This window comes from Onychostoma macrolepis, chromosome 04, assembly GCF_012432095.1.
Source record: "Onychostoma macrolepis isolate SWU-2019 chromosome 04, ASM1243209v1, whole genome shotgun sequence".
NCBI classification, from domain to species: domain Eukaryota; kingdom Metazoa; phylum Chordata; class Actinopteri; order Cypriniformes; family Cyprinidae; genus Onychostoma; species Onychostoma macrolepis.
This window is the reverse complement of record NC_081158.1, coordinates 2,481,599-2,497,596: the sequence shown is the minus strand read 5'-3', so window position 1 is coordinate 2,497,596 and position 15,998 is coordinate 2,481,599. Positions and strand designations below refer to the sequence as shown.

Genomic DNA, 15,998 nt, shown 5'->3' with positions numbered 1-15,998 from the left:
TTTTTATTGTAGCAACATGTTTATTATGGTTATTGCACACTGAATAATCGACTCTGGGTTGGAATACATCTTTATTTGAATTACTTCAGTTTGATTTAACACTTTGATGGCTGTATCAGAAAGTAAAGCTACTTTATGAAAGCATTAAGACAGTATTTTCAAGAGGTGAAATTGCTATATATCCACACTGTAAATCTCTGTCTGAAATAAAACTCATGACAATCATAGGAATTTATTTGAGCTCGAGCCTTGAAGAAGCAGCTGGAAATTTTTTAAACCATTTTTAAACATAACACCTTAACTTTCTGATAGAACAAACAAAACTGTAAAAACAACAAAAAATGTGACAGTATTTTATGTCATTCCAAACTCTGTGGCCTGCAATATCCCACTGCACATGAGGTTGCAGAACTCCTCATAGCTCCTGAGTATTGGTAGGCGGAGGACTACATCACATGTGTTAGCCTCTGGGAATTTGCGGTCTGTGTGCATAAATTCAATGATTGGCTGGTTCTTGAATCCTAGTGGGGGCAACTCCTCCAGCCCAGAAGCAAAGGCAAGGACCTCTTGCAGAGTAAGGTTTTTACTTTGGTCCACCTGCATTTCTCCACCTGTGGAAAATAATATAATTATCATAAAAAATATCTGGAACTAGGTTTTGGCGATATAGCTTTGCTTACTACTGACATCATACCTTCCACATCTAGCAAGAAGTCACGGAACCAGGCATAGGTTCTAATTTCATTGTGTCTGCGATTGCTTCCCTGCTCTGCGAAGTGTGGGCTAAAGACATCAATGAGGTCCTGGGCAGTCAGTGGGTCCTCTTTGGCCAGGAACAGATACCGAAGATGTTTAGAATTTGTCTTCATTGCAGCATGCAACCCTAAACATCCCAGACCATCCACAAACCTACAGTGTGTAACAATGAGATAATTGTTTTCATTTCACACACAAATTAGCAACTAATTAATAATAACACTTTAGAATAACTTTCATTAATAAATCAATAACAAACATTACAAAATGCTTAACAGATCATTAGTTAATGTATTTTCACATAGCTAGAAATATATGCTTTTTAATGTTTACTAATGTACTTATTAAACATTATCTAATGATAAACAGATCATTGTTGTTAATTATTGTTAATGTAAATGCTTACAAATGTCATTAAACTTTCAATTCATATGATCGTGTACTTTGTAAACAATGTCAAAATAATTTATAGATTTTTATAATGATTTAGAGCTTCATTAATAACAAACATAATGATTAACGGATCATTAATTAATGCTTACAAATGTCATTAAACTTTCAAATTATTTGATTATGCACTTTAAACAAATCTACAAATGATTTTGAACAGAAATTATACAATTATTAAAGGCTTATTAGTTAATGTACTTTTGAATGCTAACAACTGTCATTAAACTTCAGTTCATATTACCTAATGCTCTTTTTTACATTTACAAATTTGCTAAATTAGTCAGTTAGTAAATTAGCACTTTGAATTACTATTGTGTATGAAATGTGCTATATAAATAAACTTGCCTTGCCTAGTCATTTTAAGCATTTTACAATAATTTGTGTTAATATAATCATTAACTCATAATCAGTCTGTAAAGGTCATATATATGATCTTGGTTTGTTATAGACTTCTATTTCTTTCACATCATAAATCATTAATTATTTGTTCATGTTTTTCCTCTTTTTTTAAAAATAAATTTAATTAGTACTTTTATGAGCAGTCATCTTAATGACAAAATGTGTCCCAAATGACCTGAATTTGCTCTATTTACACATATTTACAAATCATTTATTAATTATAATTTGTTCATGTTTTTGCAGTACCCAATCTATAAATTTGAGACTATTCATCATTTGTAAATGTTTATAAACATTTACTACTAATCATTCAGTACTTTTATGGGCATTTGACTTTTAGCTGCTGTTACAATGATTGTGTGGTTAGTTAAGTTTAGGTAAATGCTGGCTAAAGACATAACACACATTGTAATTTAGGCTCAACCCTTATAGTAGTACACTTTTGTGTATCATTAAACGGAATATTCCTTGAATTATATACATCAACAGTAGAAAATAAATTAAAAAAAATTATTTATCAAAACAATAAATTACAAACAGATTAAACCATGTTCTCCTGCAGTATAGTAATCAAATTAACCCTTGTGTGCTATTGACATCTTAACCAACCTGTAAACCTACTCATACCACCAAACCTGTCCCTAACCATATGACTTAAACGTTTACTTATATTATCTGTTAATCATTTGGTTGGTCAATCATGTGTTTATCTATGTGAATATATATATATATATATAACTAATGATCTATTAAGCATTATATAATGTTTGCTAATGATTTATTAATGTAAGTAATTACAGTGTTACCATAAGTTTTACAAAATATCATAATTCAAGTTCCCCTTCATTCATCTAAAAATGACTACATTCATGACAGCACAATGGACGCAATGTTCATTAATATGAAATTATTGACTCAACTGTTCCATTGCAGCATTAAGTCGCCCCTCCAGGTAGAACTTCGCTGCACACTGGACGACTGTCTCCCTGTCTTCTAGAGTACGACACTGGATGTTTAATGACCCAAGGAGAGAAAGACTGTTTGAAGCCTCTTCTAAAGCTTCCCTGGTCTCCTCAATGGTTATGGCATCTTGGATCTAAAAAATTTGTTTATTCTTAGTAACATATCAACTACAGAAACACTGTATTTTCCAGGACTTGGCATCAGCATTAACAAATACACGTGCCTTCTGCAGCTGGCTCCTGAACCCCTCATCAACAATTTCTGTCAGGTCCACATCTTCTGTAGCCTCACCCACAACCAGACTGAACAGTCGTGGGGCAAAGAAGTGGGGTGCTACACCGCCATGGATCAGGCAGATACTGATCATTTTTCCAAGCAATTTGTAATCCCCTTTTGAGATGGCTGAAAAAGTTTCAAACAGACATTTGTATTCACATTTGTCTAAATGTCATTGTTAAAGGGGTGGTTGATTATGATTTCACGCTTTAGTTGGTGTGTAATATTGCTGTTTGAGCATAAACATCTGCAAAGTTACGATGCTCAAACTTCAATGCAAAGGGAGAACATTTCTTTTACAGAATTTGCTTTGTAAGGCCTACAACAAATGGCTGCTAGGGACTACAGCTACTTCCTGGGTTGGTGGCATCACAAACCGTAAAATTTACATAAACCCTGCCCCTGGGAACATGCAACAAAGGGGGTTAGGCCATGTTGGGTTACTTTAGAGAAGAGGAAGTCTGTAGTGTGTAGTAGTGTGTTGTTGCAATGCTGTCAAAACGCTGTTATTTTCACCGCTATTGCAGGGCCTCTTTGTTCGGCCTTTCTAGGGACGCTGTACTTAAGGAACAATGGTTAAAATTTGTGTAACCCTGTTCCTGAAAATTATAATCCAAATATAGCTCTCTGTGCTGCACATTTTACGAAGGACAGTTTCCTCTCGAGAGTGAAAAATGCTACCTATCAGATTGTGCTTCCAGCGTGATATCCATGTCGTTTGAGGCTTTATTAACACTTACACCTACCCCAACCCTAAACCTAACCTTACAATATTAAACATACAGTGTTGGTAGCATGATCTGGTAGGTAGCATTATTTGTTAGAACACTGGATTCGAGCAAAAGCTTGTCCTGAAAGATGGAGCAGTTCCCACTTTAAGAGCAGAAGCTGTTGTTTATGGGCCACAACCTGTAAGTATTTTTTATTCTTTATTGATGTGTTTTCCGTTAATAGCTTCTATTGTTAATTTTATGTTGTTGCAAGGATGTAAACAAAGGGCAATGCTGTTTGGCTCCACTAGCCAGTTAGCTAAATGCTTCAACAGACTGTTTTAGGAGAACGGAAACAGCTGTGTAGAATAAACGTAAAATATGTGAAAAATAATGTGATTTTTTTGTTTTTGAAAAGAAGCATGAACACATGTTACAGTGCACCCTTATAAACACAATCAAGCCTAAGAAAATTAGCCAGTTGACCACCCTTTTAACATATTTCCAACATGGGTTGGACCTTTGACTAAATGTGAATATAACAAAATGCTTACCATGGCTATCCAGGGCCAGTAATTTAGAATGATCTGGGCCTTCAAACAAGCTCCTGCTCTGTATATCCTTCATTAGGAGATGACAAAATTCCCTTGTTGGCCCACCATCATCCACTGCCCCTTCTGAGTTATTGCCAAGATCCATAAACACGACTCCCAGTGGCTTATATGGGTCGAACAGACACCTACTGAATGCACGTCGTGCAGAGCCATAAATGTCATCTCTGCATGAATTAATCATATTTGATGAGTGTTGATCCTCTGGATTAATTTTGTTGGTGAGCTCTGTGAGTATCTCTATAGCACGTTGCCTGAAAGAGAGCAAGTGGAGTACAAACATAATTTAGAAATGAATCAACTTTACTGAGATATAACATTTGTGATAGGACTGTAGGACCATGTTTCCACCAAAGCGTTTTTCCCCAAGGCTAGTGTATTTTTTCAATTGTTTTCAATGGGGAGTTGAGTTTTTTGTGCGCTCTGCGAGTTTTTTCTCAGCGCCCAGAGTTGAAGAATGTTAAACTTTGGGTAAAATGCAGCGCTCAATGCTTTCACTTTTTAGTCAGCCGTCCAATCACAGTGGAGGATGGGCGGGAATAATACCACACAATCAAGCTTTACAGCCTGCTTGTACAACAGCAACAGACCACAAGAAGAAGCACAACAATGGAACAAAATGATTTTAAACAAGGGCCAGAGCAAGTAATTTATATTGTTTCAAAATTTTTGTATTCATAATTAAAATATATGCGGGATCAGATACTAGTTACACTTCCGTGTATATTCCGTATTAAACAAAACGCTGTGCAACAGAAGCACTCTCAAGCGCTCACAGCAGCGAACTTTCAGCAGAGCACCTGGCATTTTCAGTTGGCTAAAAACACTTTGGTGGACACATAGCCTAAGGTTGAAAGGAATCACTAGAAGAAAATTAAATGAGTAGAGAGGGGGTGTTTACTTGGCGTTTACTGATGAGTCTATTTGGTCAATGAGGTCCTCCTCCAGCCATTCATCCATGTTGGGTTCAGGATTTGGGGAGTTCAAACGGATTTGCTGTATTTCAGACAGTGAATTATTTCAGTAATTTTCAAATAACAGAGTCTGCATCAAGTGGAGGTAAACTGTGACGTCAAAATCATAAAGGCCCATTATTACCCTTTAAGGTTTTGTAAGCTACAGTTATACATAACTGACGGTATTAGCACCGCACACAACCAAAATAGGATTTTTTTTTTTCAACACAAGGAAATAGCACTGAAATAAATAACATACTTCCACCTCCTGTCCTTCCAACCACTGAACAAATAACGTGCAAGGTGTAGTCAAGTTATGTTCTTCAAGGGTTCCGGTCATAGTGCTTGATAGCCGTGTGCCTGCACTTGGCATGCTCAACCAGAATATTTCACTGGCCGAATCGTCATTGCCAGCGTAATCCATAAGGTTCTATTTAAAAAATAAACAAAAAAAACAAACATAAAAACACAGATAACAGGAAAAACATGCACACTTATAGCCTATACAGAGGTTAATGTACAGTACCAGTCAGGTTTTGACACACTTTCTCATTTTCTTGGATGGGAAATTGTGTCCAAACTTTTGTCTGGTACTGTACTGCAAAATAGCTAAACTTAAATATCAAGAGATCTGGGCAACCAAAGTTTTGGTAAATTTGAACCAATTGAGAAATAACATGCTTGTTAATCTCAAGATGTGAGAGTACAGTAGAAACACCTGCAATGACTGTGTAGGTAGGAACCGCCTTGACTTCATGGAACCATCACAGTATTTCAGCTGGATTCTGTAGCCATTTAAAGGTTCAGGACACAGGCGACTGCGTCTTTCCATTAAGGCCTTGTGGAAACAAGACAACACAGCTTTGGTAATCATCAAAAAAGTACTGATGAGATTTATATACAGTCCCAAAAATCTATCAATGGGTGGGAGAATGAGAGCTTTGCTTCTAGACCTATCTGAACCTTGGCTGAACTGAGAATAGATGTGTTCTTGAGGTGGGATTTACAAAGACATAAGTAAATTAACTTCCAGGTAAAATTGATCATGATTTCAATTAGCGGTGTGTAATATAATTGTCTGTGATAATATTGTAATTTCTTTTGACATTCTTGAGTATACTGCAAAAACCATGCAAAACACACCTACAGTACAGAGTGCATGCACACATTACATGATGAAGTCTAATACAGACTAGTGCACATGCGCATTTACAGTGCGTTCTTTCACTGCATGATTCAGTCTATTAAAATCTGATTCAAATGCACTTAGAATGATCACAAAATTCAAGATATGGGGGCAGAAATGTATAGCGTTATATTATTTCATATAGTTAATCAATACCACATGAAGAGTGCTTTTTTTTCTCTTCAAAAATCAGCATGATTACAAATGTGATATTGATTTTATGCAACAGTTCGACAAACAAGAAGTTAATTAAGAGACTTACGTTTTAGACACCATATTTCCTGTTTTTGGCTATTTCGACAAAAAAAATAATTCCATACACAGCCACATCAATATTTTGCATCTCTAAGCAACATGATGGTAGTTCGTTTTTCACATTAAAACTATATTTTCGGTTTTTAAACCATTTCAAATATCAGTATTTAATGTTTTGATTAAATATCAAAACATTATTTATGCATTTGTAATTGCATGTTAAATGCATTCATGTCCTGCATTAAACAGTGTGTAAACACATCTAAATGCCACTTCAGATGCAGCTTCTGTGTTCCCTCTGCATTGCAAAGATCAATTTTCATGATACTGATTTCATTTGCTTGGTAATTAACAGCCCAAATATCTTACTATTTTAATTAATTGTACGAATTTGACTCAAAAGATGATGCACACTTTTAGAAATAAATGGCTTTATAAAGGTAAAAATGGCCATAAAAGGTAAAAATAAATTTAAACTTATCGGAAAAGATTCATTTCTGTCACTGATGTGACCACCAAACAGAATATGAATTATATCAAAAACTTTAGGAATCATCTGTCCACGGTAGTCCTTAATCGTTATTGATAAAATCCCAGAAAATATCCAGATATAATTTGTTAATATCGCACATTCCAAATTTGAGTACTTCTGAGCCAATTGAGATAAAGATGTTCATTAAATTGTCCTTGCCTCTTCTTCTATTAGATTTACATAACTTTGGTCTTGGAAAAATCCACCTCACTGTCAAATCCTACAAAAGGATCAAATTTACTTACTTTCAGTCTCCTCTCTTCCATCAACTGCGCAGCTTCCTCGCTACGCTCCAAAGCCAGTCTCTGCGCTTCCTAATAGAGAAGTGTATTACGGCCAGTTTAATTAAAATACATTGTATTACATTTAAACCCCACTTTACAGCCCAAGTGTAAACCTAAGATGGCATGGTGTCAATCCAGTAAATACAACCTCTTCAGTATGTCCCTCACCTAAAAGTTGTTAAACTGAAAAGTATTAAAAACTAAAGTGAATGTCTAAGAAAAACAAATGGATTTGCATCGTTTTGGACTTGCCCTCTCCTGGTCCCTTTGCTGGTCTCTGTTGAGGGCCTCCAGGTATTCTATGTCCTGGCTTCTCCTTAGTGTTCGTGTCTGTTCTATAGTCTTTATATGAAAACACACAACAAATTATGTGGCAACACACACTTAGACACAAAATTAAGCACAGTGTAGTATTTCAGCACCGGATATGTCCTAAGCAAACTATAAATTAAACTAATTGCATGTATATACTTTTTCAATTAGCAGATGCAACTCACTTCCACTATCTGTTCAAAAGATGGCATCTCTGGATTTTGCCCCCTGGCCTCTGCCAGTTGTGTTTCCTCAATTGAGGGAAAATACATAAAATCACAAAGGCATACACATTTCATTAAAAATAGAGTTCTGAACAGAAAATGAGTAAACTGTTAAATTAAAAGGTTTTAACCTCATCCAGCCTCCCTTGTGACTTGGAGGCTAATCATCATTGCCTCCTTTGCAATCATTATTGCAACATTTGTGATTACAAATAGTGACAATTCATCCAAAGTGCAACTTACCTCCACAAACACACAGTCTGAATTCTCACAACTGACATCATTATGCACCTGACTAGACAATCTGCTTGAGCTATTTCTAATTTGCTGTGCAGAGCTTAAGGGTATCCTTAAGGGTGATAGGGACACATGACTTTCTTCAATGGCGGGCACATGGCTGTTGTCAGGTAGCAGAGAGTCTGACAGTCTTGGCCTGGTAAAGGGAGGGGGATTTGGGGTTACAGGCGAGGGTGCCTGGTTGTGCACAGTAACATGAGGTTGATCCTCGCCCTGTGTGTATAAACGACAGTTTAGTAAACCTGCGTAATAATGTCCAAATCCATCAATGTTTCAAAAATGGTCCATTCATATGGACTAGATCAATACATCAAAAAAGGTAGCAATAGATAATTCTGGTTCTATACAAAATGAGTTACCTTGATTCTGACATAAACCGCAGACCTATTCAATTCAAGACACTCTTTTATGTCACGTGGTGTGATGCCAGGCAAATTCACGACAATGATGTTATGATGGGCATCCATCCGACAGAGCTCTAATGTTCTATTACCAAGCCTTGGGAAAACACGCCTTATTTCACTGACAAACTCCTCCTCTGTCTGGTCCAAAGGCACATGCAGATTTACAATACCCTGGCTCTCTGCAATTAAAACAAAGAAAGAAAAAAAAAAAACCTAAACAATCCTGTGTGGCCGTCTTTCGGATGAGACGTTAAACCGAGGTCCTGACTCTCTGTGGTCATTAAAAATCCCATGACACTCATCGTAAAGAGTAGGGGTGTAACCCCAGTGTCCTGGCCAAATTCCCTCCACTGGCCCTTGTCAATCATGGCTTCCCAATAATCCCCATCCACTTGATTGACTCTATGACTCTCTCTCCTCTCCACCTGTAGCTGGTGTGTGGTGAGCGCACTGGCGCCGTTGTCCTGTGGCTGCCGTCACATCATCCAAGTGGATGCTGCACACTGGTGGTGGTTGAGGAGAGACCCCCCCCCGCATGATTGTAAAGCACTTTGGGTGTATTACAATACACAATAAAGCGCTATATAAATGCCTAATTCATTCATTCCAAGTCCAAATCCTGTGTCCAAACACCTATGGCCAAGTCACTGATTGAAAAATAGACTATAGGGCTGCAACAAATGATTATTTTGATAATCAATTAATCTAACCTAACAATTATTAGAAAAAATGAATCGACTTCTCACTAATTATTTCATTGATTATTCAGTAGGTTTTTAACTATTATTCTGCTTTACAATTACTTAAAATATTGAGTAAAATTTTTTTATATCAAATAAATAATACAAGATTATCACTTCAGGTTTTGAAAATGTCAAACAATTATATTTCTACTGCACAATTACAATTATTTAAAAAAAGCTAAACTTAATTTTAACTAAACTTAATTTAAAAATAGTGACCAAAGATTCTACATATTCGTTTTGACCTCCACCTGTTGAAAAATGACTATTTCCATCAATTCAATACATACCTCGAGTAACTGGTCGATTTGTCCTCTGTTCTATGAATCCCAAGCGTACCCTTATCGTCCGCGCGGGGTTGGCCCTCCTCCTTCTCCTCGGAGGCCTTGGATTTGTCTAATTTCTGAACTCTCGCAACCTACAAGTAAAAACGTTACACCAAATTGGGAATGTGGTTTTAGAATATCGCTAACGTTAATACATCGACCCTTCGGTTATGCGTAACATGTTCAATCACAATTTACATGATTTACGGTTGGGTTATACATAAGATAAAGTATCTCTCGCAAGTATTCTTATGACTCTACGTTGTTTTACAGTAGCCTCAATAAATTACCTTTCAATGAGACTGCCCTCTTGGTCCTCGTTTGCCAGACTTGCCTGTCCTATTAACCTGTCAAAGTTAGCATTTATTTGTGATCTTAAACTTATGAGACGTGATCTGTACCTCTGATCTGACATGTTCTTTCTCTTGTATAACAGGCTGAGCGCTGATCTTCCTCCACTATGTATGTTGGTAGTCATGTGCTCTACGCAGACCACGTTTTCCCATCATCCTGTTTGCCGTGGCGGGATTTCCCAGACTTACGCAACGCATTTCGCGCGTAATTCGATCGTTATTATTGCAGGATATTATATCTAATAAAAAAACATAATATCCAAGACTTTAATAATATAATTAACTACGCCCATAATAAAACGTGACACCAAAGTCTACAAATGCATTAAATCTTTGCAAATTAATTAAATCTTTATATTGTATTACAAATCACATCTTATATGATGAACACTTAGACAAGAATATAAACGCATATTAGTAAATTTTGAAATTGTACTGCTTGGTGTTTTAAATATTTTATGAACAATTTTCTGTTAATTAATATGCCAAAGAACAAAATAACAAAGAGAGTTCAACACCCAATTACCCTTTAATAAGGACCTCCATACCACATTCAGGGGCATATTTACAAATAGGCTAATGTGCAATGCAGTCAACAGAAAAACAAGCTAAACCTATGTAACTGTCAAAAATGGCCAAATAGATTACAATGACTTATACCAATACATATAACTTGCAATACTGTTAAAAAAAAATTCACAAAACTACAATATTAACAGTCTATGGATGAACCACAGACTGCAGGAACATAACTGTCATCTGAAAAAGGTCAACACCCATCCCATCCCTAGAGACACCCAGAGGATCCACCAAGCGTTGGAGTTGATGAACATCACCTTCATTTAGATTGAACAGACTTTCAGGGACATTGATGTCCTCTCTCCATAGAGGTTCGGCATTATGGTACTCAGGTGTGTCCCTTTCTTGTGCTATTGCTGGATCGGGCTCCTGTGCTAGAACATCACCCTGAAGTTCTGGAGCATTGACAGGTCCTTCAAATACATCCTGAATGGCTCTCAAGGGCCTGTTCTGCAACCGCAGGCATGCTCGGACAAACAGCTGTACTGGAGTGCTAAATCCCTCAGTGCGCAGGCCATGATTATTCCAGCGACGGCGGAAAACTCTGAGATCCCTGTTTATTCTTGGGAGATACACATAGTGCAAAGCCCACATGTGCAGTTCATTGGCAAGATCAATGATCCCCTCCGACTCCAGGAATGTAAAGAGGCTATGGTACACATTGATCATGCCAGACCAAAGATCGCCCCAAAACCTCTCTATCCTTTGATTGTGTGTACTCTGACCTCTGAGAACACTCCTGTTGCCCATTCCACGAACGACATTCATGAAGAGACACACATCAATGTTCTCTCCACCGTAATCACAACGCACTTTTGATGGCAAACCATACTGAGTGACTGCTGTGTTGAAATGTTGCAGGACTGTTCTGCTCCGATTGTTGTTGGATGCGACAAGGAAAACCACAAGCCGACTGTAGCCATCAATCGATCCATGAATCACAATCCGCCACCTTTGAAAACAAAGTATTTTTTTAATTACCAGGCAGCCCTTTCTCTAGTTTAATATGAATATGAAGGAATATTAATAGTCATTATAATGCAAATCCTTGAAAACAATGTCTTACTACGAGACACATTACAAAAATTGTATATAGTATTTGTCTACCTTGATGTATCGCTCCAACACAATTACCACAATTACCAGTCAAAACAACTGTAAACATGATGGTTGGATAAATACCACGTAAAATATTTATATTTATACCATATAAATAGGTTTTAATTAATTGTAGAGTGACTTGCAGATGTTAGGAAAATTAATCATTACCTTATGAGCTTGTGATAACCGTCTAGGTGCCAGAGAGAGTTTGGGCCAGTTACGCGATATGTTCTGCGTTGTAGTCTTTGTGATGTAGCTCTCAAAACAGCTGCATCTGGATTGGTTCGAAGCATACTCGCCCTCACCCTCCTTCTCTGTACAAGCACACCTGCTGAGCTTAACTGAGCCCTCACAGATTCAGGTCCAATTAGATCATTTTGACCGACAGCATCAATGATCATGTTGTCAAGCTCCTGATCCGTAATCCGTGCATACCGTCTTGAACGATTGAGATGAAAGATTCTGTTAAAAGGGAAGATTTGGACAAAGCAGTTACTTAATATTGTTAACCATTTAATTTTATGCCATTTTTTAATTTAACAAATATCTTTCAAAATCTAACCCCAAAGTCTGATATTTATTTTTAGTTATCTAGGAGAATTTGCTTTTTTTTTGCATTTACAAAGCAACTGTTAGCCAATAGCAGTGGGCATTTACTTCCAAGTCTACAATCCTCCACACCTATTCAAACAGAGCGTTCTGATGAGGGGGGTTAAAAACAGGACAGAAAATAGCCAATTACTTCTAAATTATGGTGCTTTTTGATGCAAAACTCTTGATTACATTATAAGACCTCAGAGAACAGTACAAAATAATAAAAAGGCAGTTCATCACCCCTTTAGGCTGCAAAGATGCCCATGTGTCCAATCTAGTTTTCTGACAGCCACTGGTTGCGATGAAAGCATGAGACAATTTGACTTAACTAATTCACACTAATGTGTTAATTAGGGAAACATCTAAAATATTAGGAAGTCATGAGTTCTGGCTTAATCCCTGTGCTCACATGAACATTTACAGTAATTTGATGGCATGCACAAATATGTATTAAGCATTAGACACTGGTTGAATCTTGCCTTAATCGCCGTCTCACAGTGGATTGTGACACATCAAGGACTTCAGCAATTTGCCTTGAAGTAAATCCAGACCCCACCAGAAATTCTAGTTGTGGCCTGGTTATATCATAGGATGGGGGACCTATACCACCATGGATAAATGGTACTCGATAGCCACTTACACCTTCTGGAAGAATAGAAAAAACAGACAGCATTTTCTAAAAGGTGAAATTATTCACCAGTCATTCACCAGTCAAATTATTACACCATATGGTGATACCATGCATTATGGACTGGTGAATAATTTCTGCCCATTAACAATTTGACTGGCAAACTGGAGAAGCTGTCTGATTAGTGTTCAAAAAATTATATTTCCACATGATGGGCTCTTTGAATAGGGTACAAATGCCGGCCATCCCAAGTACATCGCTTTATTAAACTGAAGTGTGCAACAAATGTAAATATAAATATTATCAATGACATCAAACAACCTTGATTATTGGCCTGGTCTCGCAGGACCTGAATGAACGCTTCTAGAAGACCAATGAGTTCTTGCAAAGAAGCAGTCCCAAATGGTACCCCACGTAAACTGAGCAACACTGTTTCCAATCTACAAGCACATAACAAAATAATAAAAAAATGTTCAAGAGACAATATTAGATTTAGTTCACACCTGGTCTGTTCTTGATGCCGTTGGTCTGCAAAATGCATACAGTATGGGAAAGTCGAAACTAACTTTAACATTATGTGTGACTGCCGGTAACACTTTATAATAACATTTATTAATAAATCATTAACAAAGTTAAATAATGCTTAACATATCATTAGTTAATATATATTCACATATCTAGAAATAGGAGATAATGTGCTTGTTAATGTTAACTAATGAACTTATTAAACATTACCAAATGATAAACAGATCATTATTTAATGTAAATTGAAATGCTTACAAATGTCATTAAACTTTCACTTCATATGATCATGCATTTTTTTTTAAATCTTCAAATGATTTTGACAAATGGATTACCATGAATAAAAGCTTTATTAATAAATCATTAACAAATATTATATAATGCTTAACGGATCATTAGTTAATGTTTACAAATGTTATTAAACTTTCAATGCATTTTAAAAATCTACAAATGATTTTAACAAATTATACAATGATTCCTAGGTTATTTGTTAATGTACATTTGAATGCTAACAAATGTCATTAAACTTCAGTTCACATATTAGCTAATGCTCCTTTTTACATTTACAAATGTTGTGAAAATATAGCTGAATTAGTAATTATAAGCACAAACTATTTATGTTAACATATGCATTAACTCAATCACAGTCTGTAAAAGTCATATATTTGGTCTTTGTTTGTTGTGTAGACTTCTATTATTTGCACATCTTAAATCACTTATTATTTGTTAATGTTTTTGCATACCCAATCTAAAGTGGAAACTAATCATCAACTGTAAAGGTTTATAAACATTTACTAATCATTAGTACCTTCATGAGCAGTCATTTTGATGGCAAAAAGTTTCCCAAATGACCAGAATTCACCCTATTTTCACATCTTTACAAATAATTTATTAATCATTTGTTCATGTTTTTGCAGTACCCAATCTAAAGTCGAGACTACTCATCATTTGTAAATGTTTATAAATATTTACACATTTTTTAGTATCTTTATTGTCACTGGACTTTTAGCTACTGTAACTATGTTTGTGTAAAGGGTGGTTAGTTAAGTTTAGCTAAATGCTTGGTAAAGACATAAACACATTGTAATTTTAGTGCAAAACATGTTTTCATTACCTCAACATTTATATTAGTATACTGGTGTGTATCATTAAACAGAATATTCTTTGAATCATACTTCAACATGAGGGGGAAAACAAATTTTCAGGAAAATATATGTATCATTTACTAAAGCAATGAAATATGAACGGATTGACCCCTGTACACTGCTGACCCCTTACCCAACCTTAAACCACCAAACCTGTCCCTAACCCTACCTGTATACCTTAACAGCAGCAAAAGTGTTGTACATTAAGAAAAGCTTTTAATGATTGAATAACATGTTAAAATCCTTTGTAGATTTTCGAGATGGGCATGATCATGATCATATGAATTAGAAGTTTAATAACATTTGTAAGCATTTTAATTTACATGAAATGTTAATTAGCCTATTAGGTAAGGTATACAGTTATTAGTAAACATTAACAAGAACGTTATTTAACGTTTCTTTATATGTGAATATATATTAACTAATGATCTGTTAAGCATTAGGCCTATATAATGTTTGTTAATGATCTTTTAATTAAAGTTATTATAAAGTGTTACCCGGTGAATGAAAAACAGTGATTAACCTACCTTACAATTGTGGTTTCCACAATATCGAGGTCCGGGTTTAACGTTGACAAAATATGACGACAACTGTCGTTAAAAGTGATCCTGCACTGTACCAGAATTCTATGAGCCATGGTGGTCCTCTAGGTGCTACATGGAGCTAACTTACAGAGGTAACCTTACACAGAAGCTAAAATGAACAACTTACATCCCTTAGACATCACATAAATTGTACCACACCACTGATCTATAATAGAGAGTTTATCAGACCCATTTCTTTAATGAACCTTAACCACATACAATTAAAAATATGTTTAATATTTAATATGTTTAATGTGCTGTGTGGGGAAAAAAATAATATGTATGTGGCAGTAATACCTTACTGTAATACCCCATATATAGCGGACAAAGCATGACAGACTCAAACCCTATGAAGTGAGCACAGGCTTATTTTGAGAACACTAGGAGGGAGCACGTTCTTTAGACGCACGCTTTTGACGTGTCAGTGTGCAATCAGACGCCCGAGCAGGCGTTTATGAATAGTTTGGCTTGCCATAGTGTGAGAGTTTGGTAGTGCGCGCGCTAGAGAGTTTGATAGTGCGTGTGAGAGAGTTTGGTAGTGTGTGCGCGAGAGAGTTTGATAGTGCGCGTGAGTGAGTTTGGTAGTGTGTGAGAGACGGTATAGTAGTGTGTGAGAGAGAGTTTGATGGTGCGTGTGAAAGTTTTGATAGTGTGTGAGAGACGTATAGTAGTGTATGAGAGAGTTTGATGGTGTGTGCGAATAAAGTTTGAATAATGTCTTGAACGGCCTCTCATAGTGCTCGCTTTATCACACACGGCCACGGAGGCCGTCCATGAATTCCCTGCTTTGCCATGGCTCCCTGCTCTG

The 15,998-nt window shown here is 36.3% G+C and overlaps 2 protein-coding genes across 6 annotated transcripts; both read right to left on the bottom strand.

Annotated features, from left to right (window-relative positions):
• Window positions 1-171: 171 nt before the first annotated feature.
• On the bottom strand, window positions 172-9,906 carry LOC131539209 (G2/M phase-specific E3 ubiquitin-protein ligase-like). The gene is made up of 13 exons (XM_058773606.1): window positions 9,892-9,906; window positions 9,649-9,776; window positions 8,158-8,347; window positions 7,631-7,720; window positions 7,340-7,408; window positions 5,840-5,959; window positions 5,381-5,551; window positions 5,067-5,161; window positions 4,109-4,419; window positions 2,792-2,970; window positions 2,526-2,701; window positions 695-909; window positions 172-611 (listed from the first exon to the last, which is right to left on the bottom strand). Exons 1-13 carry the CDS (start codon window positions 9,904-9,906, stop codon window positions 355-357), a joined length of 2,016 nt encoding a protein of 671 aa, XP_058629589.1. The 3' UTR covers window positions 172-354.
• Window positions 7,655-12,142, bottom strand: LOC131539512 (uncharacterized). Of its 5 annotated transcripts, none has more exons than XR_009270892.1 (6): window positions 11,886-12,142; window positions 10,874-11,568; window positions 9,649-10,276; window positions 8,571-8,794; window positions 7,876-8,424; window positions 7,655-7,720 (listed from the first exon to the last, which is right to left on the bottom strand). XR_009270892.1 is itself a non-coding variant. In XM_058774137.1 (3 exons), exons 1-3 carry the CDS (start codon window positions 12,116-12,118, stop codon window positions 10,143-10,145), a joined length of 1,062 nt encoding a protein of 353 aa, XP_058630120.1. In that variant the 5' UTR covers window positions 12,119-12,142; the 3' UTR covers window positions 9,579-10,142. The 5 variants fall into 5 exon arrangements, 2 of the variants coding, with proteins under 2 accessions (XP_058630120.1, XP_058630121.1); XR_009270891.1 differs by having other exon boundaries at window positions 7,876-8,794; window positions 9,649-9,776; window positions 9,975-10,276; XR_009270890.1 differs by having other exon boundaries at window positions 7,876-8,794.
• Between the last annotated feature and the right edge of the window lie 3,856 nt (window positions 12,143-15,998).

What these genes read in the sequence shown, in the direction of transcription:
- LOC131539209 (XM_058773606.1), bottom strand. An exon ending in TGGAAGAGAGGAGACTGAAA is followed by an intron (nt 5,960 to 7,339) that starts GTAAGTAAATTT and finishes TGTTTCCACAAG; the next exon opens with GCCTTAATGGAAAGACGCAG. An exon ending in CTTCTTGCTAGATGTGGAAG is followed by an intron (nt 612 to 694) that starts GTATGATGTCAG and finishes TATTTTCCACAG; the next exon opens with GTGGAGAAATGCAGGTGGAC.
- LOC131539512 (XM_058774137.1), bottom strand. Translation starts at nt 12,118, where the DNA reads ATGATCATTGATGCTGTCGGTCAAAATGATCTAATTGGACCTGAATCT. An exon ending in GGTTATCACAAGCTCATAAG is followed by an intron (nt 11,569 to 11,885) that starts GTAATGATTAAT and finishes TTGTTTTCAAAG; the next exon opens with GTGGCGGATTGTGATTCATG. An exon ending in TCTGTTCAATCTAAATGAAG is followed by an intron (nt 10,277 to 10,873) that starts GTGATGTTCATC and finishes TTTTTTTATTAG; the next exon opens with ATATAATATCCTGCAATAAT.